The sequence below is a fragment of the Pituophis catenifer genome, unplaced genomic scaffold (genome assembly GCF_029215685.1).
Source record: "Pituophis catenifer annectens isolate HBS135680 unplaced genomic scaffold, rPitCat1.0.hap2 SCAF_4, whole genome shotgun sequence".
Taxonomy (NCBI): Eukaryota; Metazoa; Chordata; class Lepidosauria; order Squamata; family Colubridae; genus Pituophis; species Pituophis catenifer.
In genome coordinates, this window is record NW_027256884.1 from 35,365,263 (window position 1) to 35,382,218 (window position 16,956).

The window sequence follows — 16,956 nt, forward strand, 5'->3', positions numbered from 1 at the left end:
TCGGTATTCCTCAGATCTATGTCTGATTTTTGCATTGCGCCTTTAATTTTTCAATATCTGCAATATCTGCCCTCTTACATGGTTTAGCTTTCAGCTGCTAGTTTGCAACTTTTTTGTTTGTACCTATTTGGGTAGAATATGGAGATGTACATCATGGTTAAGGAAGGTAACTGAATGCATAATGCATAGTAATGCAAACTATTACAACATGCTGGTTATGATTTGGTAGGATTAGTGTATGCAGTTTTCAGAAAGGCTCATGAAGACGTGTAATTTTATATTCAATACAACAACCCAATCTTCGGCAAGCTTGGTTGAAAATTTAAGTCTGGAAATATTTTGAAATTGATTTTTTGAAAAGAAAAGGAAAAAAAGCATTGTAAGCAAATATTATTACTTTCTGTTGAATACTACAGAAAAGACAAATTCTTGTCTTTCTACTCAGGAATTATTGTTACACAGTAGTGATAAAATACAGTTAAAATACCTATCAATGGTTTGTTATTAGCAAATGTTAATATTCTACACTTAATTTTTTTTAAAAAAAATCTTTGTTGTCTATTTCCAGGATTTCTTTGGTGTCAGTATGGTTGTTCCCTTGTTAAATCTTCATGTTAAATCTTTAGGAGTGAGTTCAACAATTGCAGGAGTGGTAGGTAAGCAGGCCAATTTTCTTAGACAGCTATTAGAAACAAGTCATTTTTCAGGATAAGCCCCTAGGTGGCATAGTATGTTTATTGTTGTAACTTACTATTATTTTATTGTATTTTATAGCAAGATATGTAATTACCTGTGGTTACAACAATAAACTTCCTTACTCTTAATAAAGACTTTTCTTGAAAACAAAAGCTTACATGGAGTATAATTTAGCAAATGTTACTTCTGTAGAACCTTACTTTTTACACCAAATGAAATTCAGTGGTAAAAAAAGTAAGGTTCCACATTTAGGCAAGAAAAACCAAATGCATAGGTATAGTATAGGTGGTACCTGGCTCAATAATAGTAACTGTGAGAGGAATCTTGGAGTCCTAGTGGACAATCACTTAAATATGAGCCAGCAGTGTGCTGCAGCTGCCAAAACAACCAATGCTACATTAGGCTACATTAACAGAGGGATAGAATCAAGATCACCTGAAGTGTTAATACCACACTCTAATACATTGGAATATTGCATCCAGTTTTGGTTGCCACAATATAAAGAAGATGTTGAAAGTCTCGAAAGAGTGCAGAGAAGAGCAACAAATATAACTAGGGGACTGAAGGCTAAAACATAACGAATGGTTGCTGGAATTGGGGTATGTCTAGTTTAATGAAAAGAAGGACTAGGGATGGCATAATAGCAGTGTTCCAATATCTAAGGGGTTGCCACAAAGAAGAGGGAGTCAACCTATTCTCCAAAGCATCTGAGGGCAGGACAATGGATGGAAACTTATCAAGGAGAGAAGCAACTAGAACTAAGGAGAAATTTCCTGGCATTTAGAACAATTAATCAGTGGAACAACTTGCCTTCAGAAGTTGTGAATACTCCAACATTGGAAGTTTTTAAGAAGAGATTGAACAACCATTTGTCTGAAATGGTATAGGGTTTCCCACCTGATGAGGAGGTTGGACTAGAAGATCTCTAAGTTCCCTTCCAACTCTGTCATTCTGTTATTTCATAAATTAAAATCAGAGCTTCCTCATTTGACTGAAAATTTTGAAGGACTACTGATGTGTGAAATATACAATTATTATAAGTGACTTTTCAGTTATACCACTTTGTGGGGAAGTAACCATCCCCTCCATGACATCATGCTGGTCATGTTTTTGGGCAGTGCTGGCCCAATGGCCTTGAAACTGAGATGAGCACCGCCCCCTGTTACCAGTAGTTGGCAACGACTACTGGAGTAAAATCTATGGGGACTCTTTACTTTTTATAACTGAGTATTCAGGGAAGACACTTGGACAACCAACTTGGTTGGGAGGCATTTAGAAACTAAATCATTTGAATGTTTGATATCCTTTAATACAAATTGCTGGGCAGGGTGGTTTTCCCAGTTTTAGTGATTACATTACTTGTTATCTTTTTTCAGCAGAAACAGTACAAACTCCAATATCTTTATCTACATAAAAAAGTTAATCAGTTCATAAAATCAAACCTTTCACAATAGTAGACCCATCTCAGTCTGCAGCAGTGCCTTGGCATGTTTTCTGCCATTAAAAAAACCCCACGGCAATGGATATTGGTGCATATTCTTTTTTTTTCCTTGTGAGTTATATATGCCACTTCTTTATTCTTCCTTTCACATGAAGTTATTGAATCATTTGTTCCAAAAAATTGGTTTTAAGAAATGTATCTTACCAAAAATATTACCAGTGATGTCAAGAATAATTTGCTTTCTTCCTACTGAAAATCTATTGCAGAATGATCATCTATATATTTTTATTTCACTATTTTTTTTTTTAGGATCTTTATATGGAATACTCCAACTCTTTTCCAGCACCTTAGTGGTAAGTTTAAATTGTTAATTCATAAATAACTACTGGTTGCTTTTTTCAAAGATTTGGAAAGAGAATGTTGTGTTTAAAATCCGTTCTTGCTTTGAATTGTCACTGCAATAAACTGGGTTTGTCTCTCACAGACCTTTCTTTTAAAAATATTTGTATAGATTTATGTTACTTTAAATATATTTTATAGTTTTGAAACTGAAAGCATTGATTAAAAAAAGCATCACACTTTAAAAACGCAAATCCAAGCCAACTTTGTGTATTGTCATGCTGTTGTTGGATAAATTATCCCAAATATGGTTGAATTAACCTTACTTCTGTTTTACAGCTATTCCACTGGCAATGTTGCAAGGATTGCACTTAACCAAGCTTGTATGTCCTTAAACATCAAATAACAATTGGGCTATTAGTACTTGGAAAAGAGATCAACTGAGAATACTAGAGCTGGTACCTATAAAATACCTTTTATAAAGCTATTTAACTTCAAATCCAATCCAATCTTTATTATGATTGCATATCAACATAATAAAGATGAAATTCAGACAATATTTTAAAGCTAAAATTTATCCTATGTATCCTGGGTATTTATATAGTATTGGTGAGATGAAGTTAGCACGAATGTGTCTAGTACAGGCACTGGAGGAGCATATGCCCTGTTCTTTCTGTAAATTCAGAATCACAGCAACATTGCCTCATTGGGTAGGAAATTTTCCTGTATTGACCTTCAAGGTCCACTGAGAGAAGGTCATGAGTGAAAGCTGACTGGTGGCTATATGCTTTGAGGTGGATTAAGTATATAATGGCAGTAGCAGGGTACGCATTGGATTCACTGGCATAAGGATTGGGAAGCTGACTGCGTCCAGTTAGTGCTCAGTGTCTGCTGTATATTGTTTAATAAGAGCTTTGTCTTGGTCATATCGAATACTGAATAGACAGCCTAGATAGAAGCCGATGAATGAGATTTTAGTTGTCTCTGCCTTTTTTCATTTGAATTGAAAATTATCCCTCATAGTTAGTGGGGTGAGGCTTTGACAAATAGAATGCCATACCATTTTTTTTGTATATTCTCAAGAAAACTATAGGGATCTATTCATGAAATCACAAGAAATTGAGTCAGTTCAAGAAAACTTTATTTCTATTAAATAATATTATGTACTTCCTGCAAATAGTGACTGTCTCTCATTGTTTTGTCCCAGCCTTTCTGTAAGCCAATACTTAGCTTTTAAAAAGTACACATATCCTTTACTCCAATACAAAGATTATATAACAAAAATTGTTCATCCCTACAGCACAATCTAATTTTCTATAGCCATAGCCGTATCTAGCTGCTGCTATATCTGTAATGTATAAGTGTTGAAGATAACCCCATATCCAAAGTATACCTACTATCTCCTCTACATGAATTCCTTTACACAAACCTCTTTTTTTATCTGTCCATATTTGTCTCCATTCTGCAAAAACAACAGTTACATGTAAAATTCTCTAAAGCAACTGCACAAGAAGTATCCTCAACCACATGTGTGCTAGCCTCACGGTAACAGAATTTTGGCTTTCATTAAATGGGTCCTTGTATCTAGTTGTACATTGCAGTAAATCAAATTTTGCCCTAATTTTGACCTACCTGTAATTTACTTTGTTAAGCAACAAGTTCTTTCTTTCTTTCTTTCTTTCTTTCTTTCTTTCTTTCTTTCTTTCTTTCTTCACTCACTCACTCACTTACTCTGTAAAATCAGTGTGGCTAAATGGCTAAAATGTTGGGAATAGGAACGGGCAAACTCATGTACAGGTCGAACTCTGGTACGAAAATTCATTTAGTGATTTTGGATCAGTCATTTCTTTCAGCCCAACCTACCCTACAGGACTGACATTTGGTGAGTAAAATGAAGAAAAAACCTCAAGTCCCAAGGAAGAGATGAGAAAAAGAAATTCGCCTTTAGCTTTATGAAGAGCAGCAGGATAAAATAAATATATTATTAGTAAATCTGTTAGAAATGTACAAATGATAGATATCACTATTTAGATGTAAGTTATTGGGAAAATATGGGTAAAGTTATAAATAAATAAATTAGTAGAATTCAGAATTAGATAAGTCGGAGGAATTTAAATTAATTATAAGGAGCTTATTATTTATTTCATTGAATCTTCTACCCACATCTAAATTTGAATACCATCCTTACATGATTAATAAACAGATATGCTGATCTCAAAACATTTATGTTTTCTTGTCCAGGGATCTTGGAGTGATCTAGTTGGAAGACCTCATTGCCTACTTGTATGCATCCTCTTCAGTGCATTAGGTTATTTTGTGCTTAGCATATCCACCAATGTGTTCTTATTTGCCATTGCTCGAACCTTTGTGGGTAAGTTTCTATTTCTCTATTCATATCCAACTTTAGTTAATTAGATAAAGGGGCTGGTGGATCAGATTGCCATTATAATTCAGAGAAACTAATTATGAATTGATTAATTGATTTTACACTATCAGGTCAGTGTCTACTCTTAGCAACTATATAGATAGTAACAGAGAAAGAGAAAGTCTTACCTGGTCTTTCAGGTCTTTCAACAGTATATCCATCATCAGATTAGCTGAGTCCATCTACCTTGCTGCTAATCATCATTCTTCTTACTTTCTTTAATGTTGTTTCATTGTATTATAAGATGTAAGCATTGTGTTATATTAATTGGATACAGTAGTATTTATATATTATTAACTAGTATTAACTAGCACTATGACAATTTGGATGACTTAAATCTTTAAATATAAGGAAAAAAATTAATACCGTATTTTCGGCGTATAAGACGACTGGGCGTATAGGACGACCCCCAACTTTTCCTGTTAAAATATAGGGTTTGGGCTATACTCGCCGTATAAGACCAGCCCTCTTCCAACGCACACCAAATAAAAATTAAAAAACATCAACTGGCTCATCCACAATGTAAAAGCAGCTGTGCTAGACCCAAAATGCAACAAGCAGGAACCTCACACAGCCACAAAAAGCCCAAAAAAACAACTTTCACACTTTACACACACAAAATTCCACATATAGCTTTGTGAGATTTTGTGTGTTTGTGTAGTTAGAGTGAAACACTACAGAAACACACTAAACGTCAGAAAGCTGCACAAATATTATTTTATTTTATTTTATTTTTATTTTTATATGAAAGCTAAATTTAAAACTTCCTAAACTTTAAATGGCTAGGTCTAAAAAAGAACAACTAAAAAAAAACCCAATTAACTATTTTTTTTAAAGCTCCCAAAGGGGAAAAAAAACTTACCCAATAGAACAGGGGTCTCCAACCTTGGCAACTTTAAGACTTGTAGACTTCAACTCCCAGAATTCCTCAGCCAGCTTTGTTTTGCTGGCTGAGGAATTCTGGGAGTTGAAGTCCACAACTCCCTGCCTGCTTGATTGCAGGCAGGGAGTGGCTTGCTGATGGAATGGATTCAGGCAAGCGAAGCAAGGCAAGCGTTGCGACTAGCAGCTAAGGTAAGCAAGCTGGAGGGGGAAAACTTTTTTTCTTTTACATGGCTCTGGCGATCCCAGCTGAGTTGCCTGATTAGCAGGCAACTCAGCTGGGATCGTCAGAGCTTTGATCGCCAGAGCCATGTAAAAGGAAAAAACTTCTTTTCTTTTACATGGCTCTGGCGATCCCAGCTGAGTTGCTTGATTAGCAGGCAACTCAGCTGGGATCGTCAGAGCTTGGATCACCAGAGCCATTTAAGGCTCGTCAGAGCCTTTCGGGCTGGTCTGCCTGGTTACAGGAGAACAACACCCGGCATATAAGACGACCCCCGATTTTTGAGAAGATTTTCATGTGTTAAAAAGTCATCTTATACGCCAGAAAATACGGTACACAAGTTTTCTGAAATGTTAATGAGCATATGGTTGTTTACGCTTACCCATAAAGCTGAATGTAACATTGATAGGCAGTTGCAATATGAATTAAATAATTTTGTATATAGTAATATTTATGTCTTAAGTTTAATATTTAATACTAAATTTTCCAGTGTAATTATGATTCTTGTTGTCTACAAATATTAAAAAGAGACAACGCAGAAGAAAAAATATAAGTTGCTTGAAAAAGTAGATAGGTATTTGGTTTCTAATTTCCCTTCTTTATAATTTAATCAATTTGTAGTACTTATAAATATTTACTGGTATATCCTCTTAGAAACCATATTGTTAATGAAGTATATTGAACCATATTGTTAATAATGTATATTTGCCTTGCATGACATATGGCACTTATAAGGAACCATTCTTGCTTTAATTGTCCTTTTCTTTCACCTCTCCCAAGTGTTACCACCTTCTCTAAAAAGCTAGGACTTCACATAATATGTCTGAAGTAAGATAATTTGAATGTGATTTGTTTGTTAAATGATTCATTTGTTTGTTTTCTTGGCTGCCTGTGGTAGTCCAACACCAAAGTTCATCAATGTTAATACTGCTCCTTTTCTGCTTCTTCAAAGTCCAACTTTCGCTTTTGTAGAATGTCATAGGCCATAAGAATGCTTAAACAATTCTGATCTTCATAGGTGTAAACAGAGTATCTTTTCCAAGGTCTTCGTGGCTATTCTACAAAGTTCTAGTCTGTGGAATATTTCTTGACTGCTTATTTTATTTATTAAATTTATATGCCACAAATTTCAGCTTCAAGTAGTTCATGTATTGGACATGATTGATCTAACTTTAAGCATTATTTATATTATTTTCCAAAAAGAAAGTTAATCTATATTTCCTCCATGCGTATTAATGAGGCTTAACTTACATACGGTATGTTGTGGATTTTTTTTTAAAACAGATACGATAATTGTTCTATTGATTTTTTTTTTATTGAAAAAGTTTTCAAATACAAATTTTACGCCCTTTTTTTTCTCCCCCCCTCCTCCCTAACCCCCCCTCACCACCCATCCCCCCCTGTGACTTCTTCACAACAAAAACCTAATTCATAACAGATTACATAATATTTTACCATCCCCTTACTCCCTCCTCTAAATACTGACCCTTACTTATTAAAAATATTATTAATATTGTTACTTCCCCCTTTTACCATACATTTCAAAAAAAACATTCTACTATAACATTGTATGATAGCTTCTAATTTAGCATAATATTATTATAACTCCCAATTTAGCAATAATCTGCCCTTTTTCTCCTCCCCCAAACTTATATCTGTATATTATTACAACATTTCAAAACAACCTTCCACTTTAAGACTACATAGTAAATCCTACTTTAACATTTAATCTTTTGTGTATATTAATATAACATTTCAAAGCAGCCTTCCCCATAAATCCTAATTTAACATTTATTCAATCTATCCATTTCCTCCACTCCCCTAAATATATCACTTAAACATCCCTTTTCTTAAACTAATCAATCAGTAAACTAACCTATTTCCACCCACTTTCCTACAAAATTGCCATGCACAACAATTCTTAATATCTTTAATCCATTGCCCACTCTGCTAAAATATATATATATATATATATATTTCGTTATATTATAAAAAAAAAAAAGACGACTTTAAATTTATAATCCATATAATATCTTCTTTGATGTCTTTCCACTGGATTGTTAAGTCCATCATCCATAATAGGGTAACATAGCATCCTGGTGCAACAGTTTGTTCAAAATCTTCAATCATCATCTGCCCCCATCAGTAATGAATATCCTCATATATATATAAAAGTAAAAACAACCACCCGAGTGACATTATAATTACCGTATTTTCCGGTGTATAAGACGACCGGGCGTATAAGACGACCCCCTACTTTTCCTGTTAAAATATAGGGTTTGGGCTATACTCGCCGTATAAGACTACCCCTCTTCCAACGCACACCAAATAAAAATTAAAAAAACATCAACTGGCTCACCCACAATGTAAAAGCAGCTGTGCTAGACCCAAAATGGCCCCTGAAACAAGCAGGAACCTCACACAGCCACAAAAAGCCCCAAAAAACAACTTTCACGCTTTACACACACAACACAACACAACACAACACAACACAACACAACTGGCTCATCCACAATGTAAAAGTAGCTGTGCTAGACCCAAAATGGCCCCTGCAACAAGCAGGAACTTCACACAGCCACAAAAAGCCCAAAAACCCAACTTTCACACTTTACACACACAAAATTCCACATACAGCTTTGTGAGATTTTGTGTGTTTGTGTAGTTAGAGTGAAACACTACAGAAACACACTAAATCTCAGAAAGCTGCACAAATATTATTTTATTTTATTTTTATTTTTATATGAAAGCTAAATTTAAACTTCCTAAACTTTAAATGGCTAGGTCTAAAAAAGAACTAAAAAAAACCCCAATTAACTTTTTTTTTTTTAAAGATCCCAAAGGGGAAAAAAACTTACGGTACCCAATAGAACAGGGGTCTCCAACCTTGGCAACTTTATGACTTGTAGACTTCAACTCCCAAAATTCCTCTGCCAGCTTTGTTTCTGGGAGTTGAAGTCGCTTGCTGATGGAATGGATTCAGGCAAGCGAAGCAAGGCAAGCAACTAAGGCAGTGGTTCTCAACCTTCCTAATGCTGCGACCCTTTAATACAGTTCCTCATGTTGTGGTGACCCCCAACGATAAAGTTATTCCTAAAACCATCAAAAATATGTGTTTTCCGATGGTCTTAGGCCAGGGGTCCCCAACCTTTTGGACCTCAGGGACCACCAACTTCATAATTTTAAATTTCGCAGACCACTAATACGAATCCAGTGCCCCGCTTGCTGAAGCACCTGGACTCCCAGTACGGGATGGGGTCCTTCAGGCACTCTCCATCCTCTCTGTGTCTCTCTCTCTCTCTGTCTCCCACTCTTTCTCTCTCATTCTCTCTTTCTCTCTCTCTCATTTTCGCTTTCTCTCTCTCTCCCTCTCTTTCTTTCTCTCCCACTCTTTCTCATTCTCTCTTTCTCTCTCCCCCCTCTCTCATTCTCTTTCTCTCTCCCACTCTTTCTCATTCTTTCTTTCCCCCACTCTTTCCCTTTCTCTCCCCTCTTTCTCATTCTTTCTCTCTCTCCCACTCTTTCTCTCTCATTCTCTTTCTCCCCCCTTTCTCTCTTTCTCCCACTCTCTTTCTCTCTTTCTCCCCCCCACTCTCTCTCATTCTCTCTTTCTCTCTGTCCCCCTTTCTCTCCCCCCCACTTTCTCTTTCTCCCTCCCCCTCTTTCTCTTTCTCTCTCTCCCACTCTTTCTCTCTCATTCTCTTTCTCTCTCCCCCTCTTTCTCTCTCTCCCCACTCTCTCCCTCTCATTCTGATTCTCTCATTCTGATTCTCTTTCATTTTCTCTCCCTCTCTCTCATTCTCTCTCTGATTCTTTGGTTCTCTTTGATTCTGTCTCTTTCTCTGTCTCTCATTCTCTCTCTCTCACTCTCTCTCTCTGATTCTCTCTGTCTCTTTCTCTCATTCTCTTTCATTCTGTCTTTCTCTCTCTTTCATTCTTTGTCTCTTTCTGTCTCATTCTGATTCTCTCTCTCTCATTCTCTCTTTCATTCTTTGTCTCTTTCTCTCTCTGTCTCATTCTGATTCTCTCTCTCATTCTCTCTTTCATTCTTTGTCTCTTTCTCTCTCTGTCTCATTCTGATTCTCTCTCTTTCTCTCTCTTTCTCTCTCTCTCTCATCTCATGGGCCAGCCAGTGTCTTGGGGCTGAGAGGAAGTCAAGCATCTCCCTGAGAGACTGAGGGCCGGAAGAAGTGTGGGAGCGAAGCACTACTTGAACTTGTGCGGCATGAGCATTCGCCTTGGTATATTTGCGCCAGCCGATGGCCAAGGCAGCCCTCATCTGTCTGCTGAAAGTGCAGCATCAGGATTCTGCCTTGCTATATTTGCGGCGCAAGGCAGCCTTTGTTTCCTGCTGCTTGGGACTCAGAGCGGTAAATAGCGTCTGATCCGGAGAGCAGCTGGATTTTGCTCTCTAATCCGGATGCCAGATCGGCCCCCTGAAAACTCTCGTCTCTCAAGGAGCGCTCCCTGAAGCGGGGCTGGAAACTTTGGTTGGACTGCTTGAGAGAGGAGAGCTTGCAGGGGGGCGATCTGGTGTCTGCAACAGAGAGCGGCATCCGGCTTTTTCTCTCCGCTGTAAGAGCGCTGTAAGAGCGGCAGCCCTCATCTCCTAATGCTTGGGACTGCAAAATCCAGCTGCTCCCCGGACCAGTCACCATTTACCGCTCCAAGTCCCAAACATTAGGAGATGAGGGCTGCCGCTCTTACAGCGCTCTTATAGCGGAGAGAAAAAGCTGGATGCCGCTCTCCGTTGCAGACACCAGATCGCCCCCCTGCAAGCTCTCCTCTCTCAAGCAGTCCAACCAAAGTTTCCAGCCCCGCTTCAGGGAGCGCTCCTCGAGAGACGAGAGTTTGCAGGGGGCCGATTTGGCATCCGGATTAGAGAGCAAAATCCAGCAGCTCTCCGGATCAGACGCCATTTACCACTCTGAGTCCCAGGCAGCAGGAAACAAAGGCTGCCTTGCGCCACTCCTGACACAAATATACCAAGGCGGAATGCTGTTGCCGTACAAATGAAAGTAGTGCTTCACTCCCACAGCTTCCAGCCATCGCAAACGCCGCTTCTTCCCGCTTCTGCCGCCCCCCTCCCCCACCGCCACAACAGCACCATTCATTCCGGATGGCGAGGGTTGCGCTCGTTTTTCTGTATTGCACCACCATCAAAACCCCTGTGAAAGGGTTGTTTGACCCCCAACCACTGAGCTAAGGTAAGCAAGCCAGGAAAATGCGCTGCGCACTCCCACCCTTTGCCTGCGAGCCCGGACGCTGATCCGGATGGCTGCAGAAGGAACTGGGCACCGGCTGTCATGTCTTTTCTGCTGTGCGGGGTTCGGCACCTGGGCTCCCGGGGTTTAAGCCCCTGGGCCAGCCCGTGCTGCTCCAGGATGTTAGCTTCGGGCTCCTTGGAATCGCTGCCGGGTGGTTCTTCCCGTTGGGGCGATGGTGGGTGGCTGCGAGCCTGGAAGAGGTGGTGAAATGCAGAGCAATACCTCGTGGGGAAGGAGTCCGCCGTGGCTCCCGCAATCCAAGCGACGCTGATCGCTGCCGAACCCCGCACAGCAGAAAAGACATGACAGCCGGTGCCCAGTTCCTTCTGCAGCCATCCGGATCAGCGTCCGGGCTCGCAGGCAAAGGGTGGGAGTGCACAGCGCATTTTCCTGGCTTGGCGCCGATCCGGACGACTGCAGAACGAACTGGGCACCGGCTGTCATGTCTTTTCTGCTGTGCGGGGTTCGGCACCTGGGCTCCCGGGGTTTAAGCCTCTGGGCCAGCCCGTGCTGCTCCAGGATGTTCGCTTCGGGCTCCTTGGAATCGCTGCCGGGCGGTTCTTCCCGTTGGGGCGATGGTGGGTGGCAGCGATCGGCGTCGATCGCTGCGCACTCCCACCCTTCGCCTGCGAGCCCAGGTGCCGATCCGCTTGGACTGCGGGAGCCACGGCGGTGCTGGCCAGGCTGGGTCTGGTGCGGTGGGCGGAGATGAAGGAGCAGCCTCGGCGGCAGCAGCAACAACAATTACAACGGGAAAAGCCATGGGGAAAGGAGGACGAGGAAGATCTGGCAAGGCGGTGCGAGCACTTCATGGCTCCTCCGGTGAGCGGATTGCGAGAGCTGTGCGACTGGGGCGGAGACATGCGAAGTCGCATGGAGCTTCTCATAATGGAGACTCAGAGCCAGGTGTGCAAGGCGCTGGCCCAGGTCGACCGCGCCGCCGCTTTCACCGTGGACTGCTGGGAAAGGAAGGAAGGTGACCCGAATTCCGGGGTTGAGTGGGGACGCGTTCCTTTCTCGTGGGCCGCGCACTGCCTGGCACCTCTTGTAGGTTGGAACTAATTCGGAGTACAGCTTCCCCTCAATGTTGCCGGTGCTCCCAAAGTGTCATCGGTCAGCGCCAGCAACTCAGATTCGGGTACCCGGCGTATAAGACGACCCCCGACTTTTGAGATGATTTTCCTGGGTTAAAAAGTCGTCTTATACGCCGGAAAATACGGTATATTCCATATAGTTGTAATTGTGGCTTTCATCAGGATTATTAATTCCCATCATCCTAGTGGGTAACAACCAGATCTTCTGCATGCCCCAGCGTAGCTCTCTTGCCTTGTAACTCAGGATAATTATAATATATTTATCGATAAAAGAAAGAAATCCAAAGTAGATAATTCAAATCCAACAATTTAAGCTCTTTTCACACCCCAAAATTACGGCATTGCAGAGGTCTGTCACCGTCCTCAGGATAATATTAACCAATACTTCGCCTCCACTATCTTTTCACATATTCATTCATATTTTTTAAAATCACTGGCTTCACTGTTGCTTGATTTAGAAATTTCTATTTTTATGAGACCTGTTTCTTTTTTTCTTTTCTTTTTGTGGGTTTAGTTTCCATCCTGGTTTCCTTTCTACAAGTTGTATATCAGCTGATCGGTTTTCATTCTGCTTTATAACTTGATCTTGTTGGTTTTGTTTTTGTATCTCATATTTCTTTTTTGCCAGTTGTATATCAGCTAATTGGTTTCCATACTTGTCTTTGACTTGATGAATCATCACGTTAGAGTCAGATGCCACTTCTCTCAGGTTTGTAGATAATCCAGCTGGGGTATCTAAAGAATCCAAAGGCAATTTGTCTACCACAACCTCTGTAATTCGATATTTTCCCTTTATTTCCAACTCCTTCTGCTTATCCTGTATTGTGCCTAAAGATGTTAAGTTCATTTTCAAATTTTTTTTGATAAAATTCTTCCGCTTTTTCAACAGTATTTAGTTGGTATCTTTCTCCTTGATATCTCAATATTATACCAACTGGGGCATCCCACCTAAATGGAATATTTGTTTTTTTTAACTCAGTCACCAAAAAACCAAATTTCTTCCTTTCCGTTAACATCTTGGGCGGGAGCTCTTTGTAGATCCAAATCTTTCTTCCATACAATTGCAAAGTAGAATTGAAGGAATTTTGCACAATATTATTCCTAATTTCTTTATCTGTAAAATAAATCACCACATCTCTAGGCAATTGCCTTTGCTTTGCAATCCAGGAGTTTATTCTGTAAACTCTGTCAATCCTACAAAACACCTCCTCAGGTTGAATCTTTAAAATCCCAGCCAGAATTTCAGAAGATATTTTCCTTAAATCATCTCTGTTATTTTCCTGCAAACCTCTCAGTCTAATTGCATATTCAGTAAAATTATATTGCATCTTTAAAACTTCTCTTTCAATCCGTTGTTGTATATTTTCTACATTACAAGTCTTTTGTTCAGCCTCCATTTTAGGTTTTTCTTCTGAGCTATTGTCTTGAATGTTTGTCAAATCATTTTCAATTTTTTGTATTCTATTGTCCAAATTGTCCTCAATTTCTTCCACTTTAGACTCTAATAAATTAGTATTTTCATCCAACTTGATCATAAATTCTGCAAAGCCATCAGCGATTTTTATAATCTTTCGATCCAGAGTATCAAACTTTAATTGCACTAATTCCTTAATTTCCTGCTTAAATTTTTCAAAGTTCTGATTCACAATCTCATCCCTTCTTACAATCTCCTCCAAAAGAAATTCAATTATATTAAAATCAGTTTTCTGAGACTGGAGCTTTAAAACTTGTTCACGTAATTTATTAATGGGGGAATCCCCCCCCCCACTGCTTGTTTGTCCGGCTTTGCAAGCTTTAATGCCATATTTCCACACAAACAAGCTATTTAAAAAAAAAAAGAAAAGAGAGGCAAAAGAGAAAAAAAAACTTCTTTCCAACCAAGATCAATATCAGATCTCCAAGAAGAGAAAAACACAAAAGTAGAGCTTTATTTTCAAGTGTAGCCAAAAGTATTTATTCTGCTACTTTGTATCTCAATAAGAAACGGAAGGACTCTCCCTTTCAGCCCCTTCTCAAGCCTCGGCAGTCGCCATTTTTAAAGATTCTTTTTTTTTCCTTTTCCTTCTTCAATAACTATTGTAAAATAAGTAAAATACTTGCGATTCAGGGTCACAGGTCCAGCTCATATCCTTTTTGATTATTCTGTTAATTTTTGTAGGCTTGATCTTGTCGCCTAGCTCTGTATAAGCAGAGGTCTCCCAAAGCCCGGAGCAACGGCAAGGGAAATAGGAAGCGTCATCTGCTTCATCCCCAAAAGTAAAAAAAAACTTTTGGGGCTATGCAGAGAGCTCTACCTGCCCCCGCCGGCTCTATCTCCATTTCCACATGGAAATGGAGTTTTTTCGAGCCGCCTTTCAGATGTAAAGGCGGCTCTTTACAGGCAATGGGGCGGCGATCCCAAGGGATCGTCTAGCAGCGGCAAGAAGCAAACCGGAAGTCCCAATTGTTCTATTGATTTAATAGGATATTAAACTTCCTGATTACTACTTTCTTACTTTTCACAAAATAAAAGATTTCCAGTTGGTTTACAATAAAGAAAAAAAAGTAATTTGTTTCAGCCTAGTAAAATATTTCAGAAATGAATCATTCAGTTGAATTAATTGTTGATGAGTTTGGGAAAGGCTAATGTCTATTCTGACTTCATGTTATCGGAAGTGTTGATCATGTGAATACTCCAAAAAAATCTTCCTCATGCTAATGGTGGTGTCTTCCTGATATTCAGCATGATTTTCTATAGTGTTTCCATAATTTTATGTTAATATATTTTTTAGTTTAACCTTGATCAAGTCAACTTTTTATTTTTGTATTTGTTTACTGGTTGTAACAGTCTTTATTTCAAAATGGTTGCTGTCATAAGCTTGAAAGTCCATTCAAACTTTCTTCCTCCCATCTCAAAATCCTGTTTTGTAAACCCATTAATATACATACAGATTTATTTTTCATCGTATTTTCTGTCTTATTAATCCACAATTGCTTTATATTCCAGTGTTTCTAAATCAGCTGGAACTTCTTTTATGTCTTCATTCTGTTTGTCTATAAATTCTTCCACATTATTCTCTATTTCATTTTTACTTTCCCCTTAGGATCTTCTTCAAAAAATGCATTAGCAAATAATTATTGCTGTCAGTCTAACTATAGTTTCTCTACTTAAAATTAAGCTGACAGCAATAACTTGTTGCTTGAAAGACCCCTTTTTAAATAATTGTAAATCCAAATGTATACAAACAGTGAGGCAGACAAAACCAGTGTCTTTAAACACTCTGCCGCAATTAAGAGCTTGATGGCTTTCCTTATCTCCCAGTACTCAGACCCACAAATCAACCACTGTCCTGCAGTCTCCCTTTGAGGAGCAGTCATCTGGAGCGTATGCAGGTGATCTCTCACCCTCTAATTACAGCATGTGGAAAGTATCTGTTAACCAGGCTTATCACCAGTCCTTTGGTCTTTGTTGATATGTCCCTGCTCTTCTGAGTAAATAAGACTATTTATGACTAGTAATACAGGTTCTGCTAGCATCAGATATATAATGATCATGTATGTTGCTTATCTAGATAAGTAGGATAATGCTATTTGCTCATGTCTTGCTTGTAGATAAACAGGATATAAGATTAGCTACTCCTTTCACTACTGATTTTTTTCTGTTATGAGAAACTGTGCACACTTACCAACAGCATCATAAAAAAAGTACGATTTTTTTTGCCACAAATTAATGTCATACTTTTTTTCATAAAAATATTTAATAAAAAATTATTATTTGATTGACAAATATTTGACTGAACTTTTAAATAGATCATTTTGTTCTCTGTTTTGCTTTTTTTTTTTTTTTTTTTTTTTTTACAAATCAGGTAGTCCTGACAACCATTTGTTTAGTGACCATTCGAAATTACAACAGCACTGAGAAAAGTGACCTATGATCGTTTTTTACACTTACGGCCATAGCAGCATCCCCATGCTCACATGATCAAAATTTGGGCGCCTAAATTTGGGCAACCGTGTTATTAACTTAACAATTACAGTGATTCACTTAACAACTTGAGTTATTCAAATTTTGCTTCTCTACCTTACTTTTTTTTTTTTTTTGGTTCATTTTAGGTATTTTCAAACATACACATTCCGTTTCCAAAGTACTCATTTCTGACTTGGTTCCTAAGAAAGAGCGCCTGTTAGTAATTGGCTATTTCAATGCTATTTCGAATTTTGGTTTCATTTTGGGACCAGTTGTTGGAGGCTATCTTACAGAGCTGGAAGGTGGCTTTTACCTGACTGCATTCATCTGTGCTTCCATCTTTGTCTTGAATGCTGGTATGTGATTTGATTTATGCTGATATTTTATACTTGAATCACCAGTCGGGCAAAAATTATATTTCTGGGAACATACTTCTTTCCCTGATTTAACTTTATCTTTTATATTGTTTCATAAATGTTGACTATTGCAATTGCAAATAACCTACCAATTACATGCCCCCTCCTCATCCAATTGCAAAAAAAAAAAAAAGGGCATGATGTTAATCAGATAAATAAATATGATAAAGTTATGCTGCAGATGTATGAAAACTATTTGACTATCTTGAGAAAAGAGCTGCTTAGTTCAA

General features: G+C 38.7%; 1 protein-coding gene across 4 annotated transcripts in view; it reads left to right on the forward strand.

Annotated features, from left to right (window-relative positions):
* MFSD9 (major facilitator superfamily domain containing 9) overlaps positions 1-16,956 on the forward strand; it is a 32,501-nt gene that overhangs the window by 1,555 nt on the left and 13,990 nt on the right. For 3 of the 4 annotated variants that reach the window (XM_070943318.1, XM_070943317.1, XM_070943315.1), the window contains exons 2-5: positions 569-656; positions 2,447-2,490; positions 4,718-4,847; positions 16,457-16,666. In XM_070943318.1, coding sequence (XP_070799419.1) covers positions 569-656; positions 2,447-2,490; positions 4,718-4,847; positions 16,457-16,666 — 472 coding nt within the window. Of the gene's footprint in view, positions 1-296; positions 380-568; positions 657-2,446; positions 2,491-4,717; positions 4,848-16,456; positions 16,667-16,956 lie in introns of those variants that run through there. The other variant, XM_070943316.1, reaches the window with a different exon arrangement.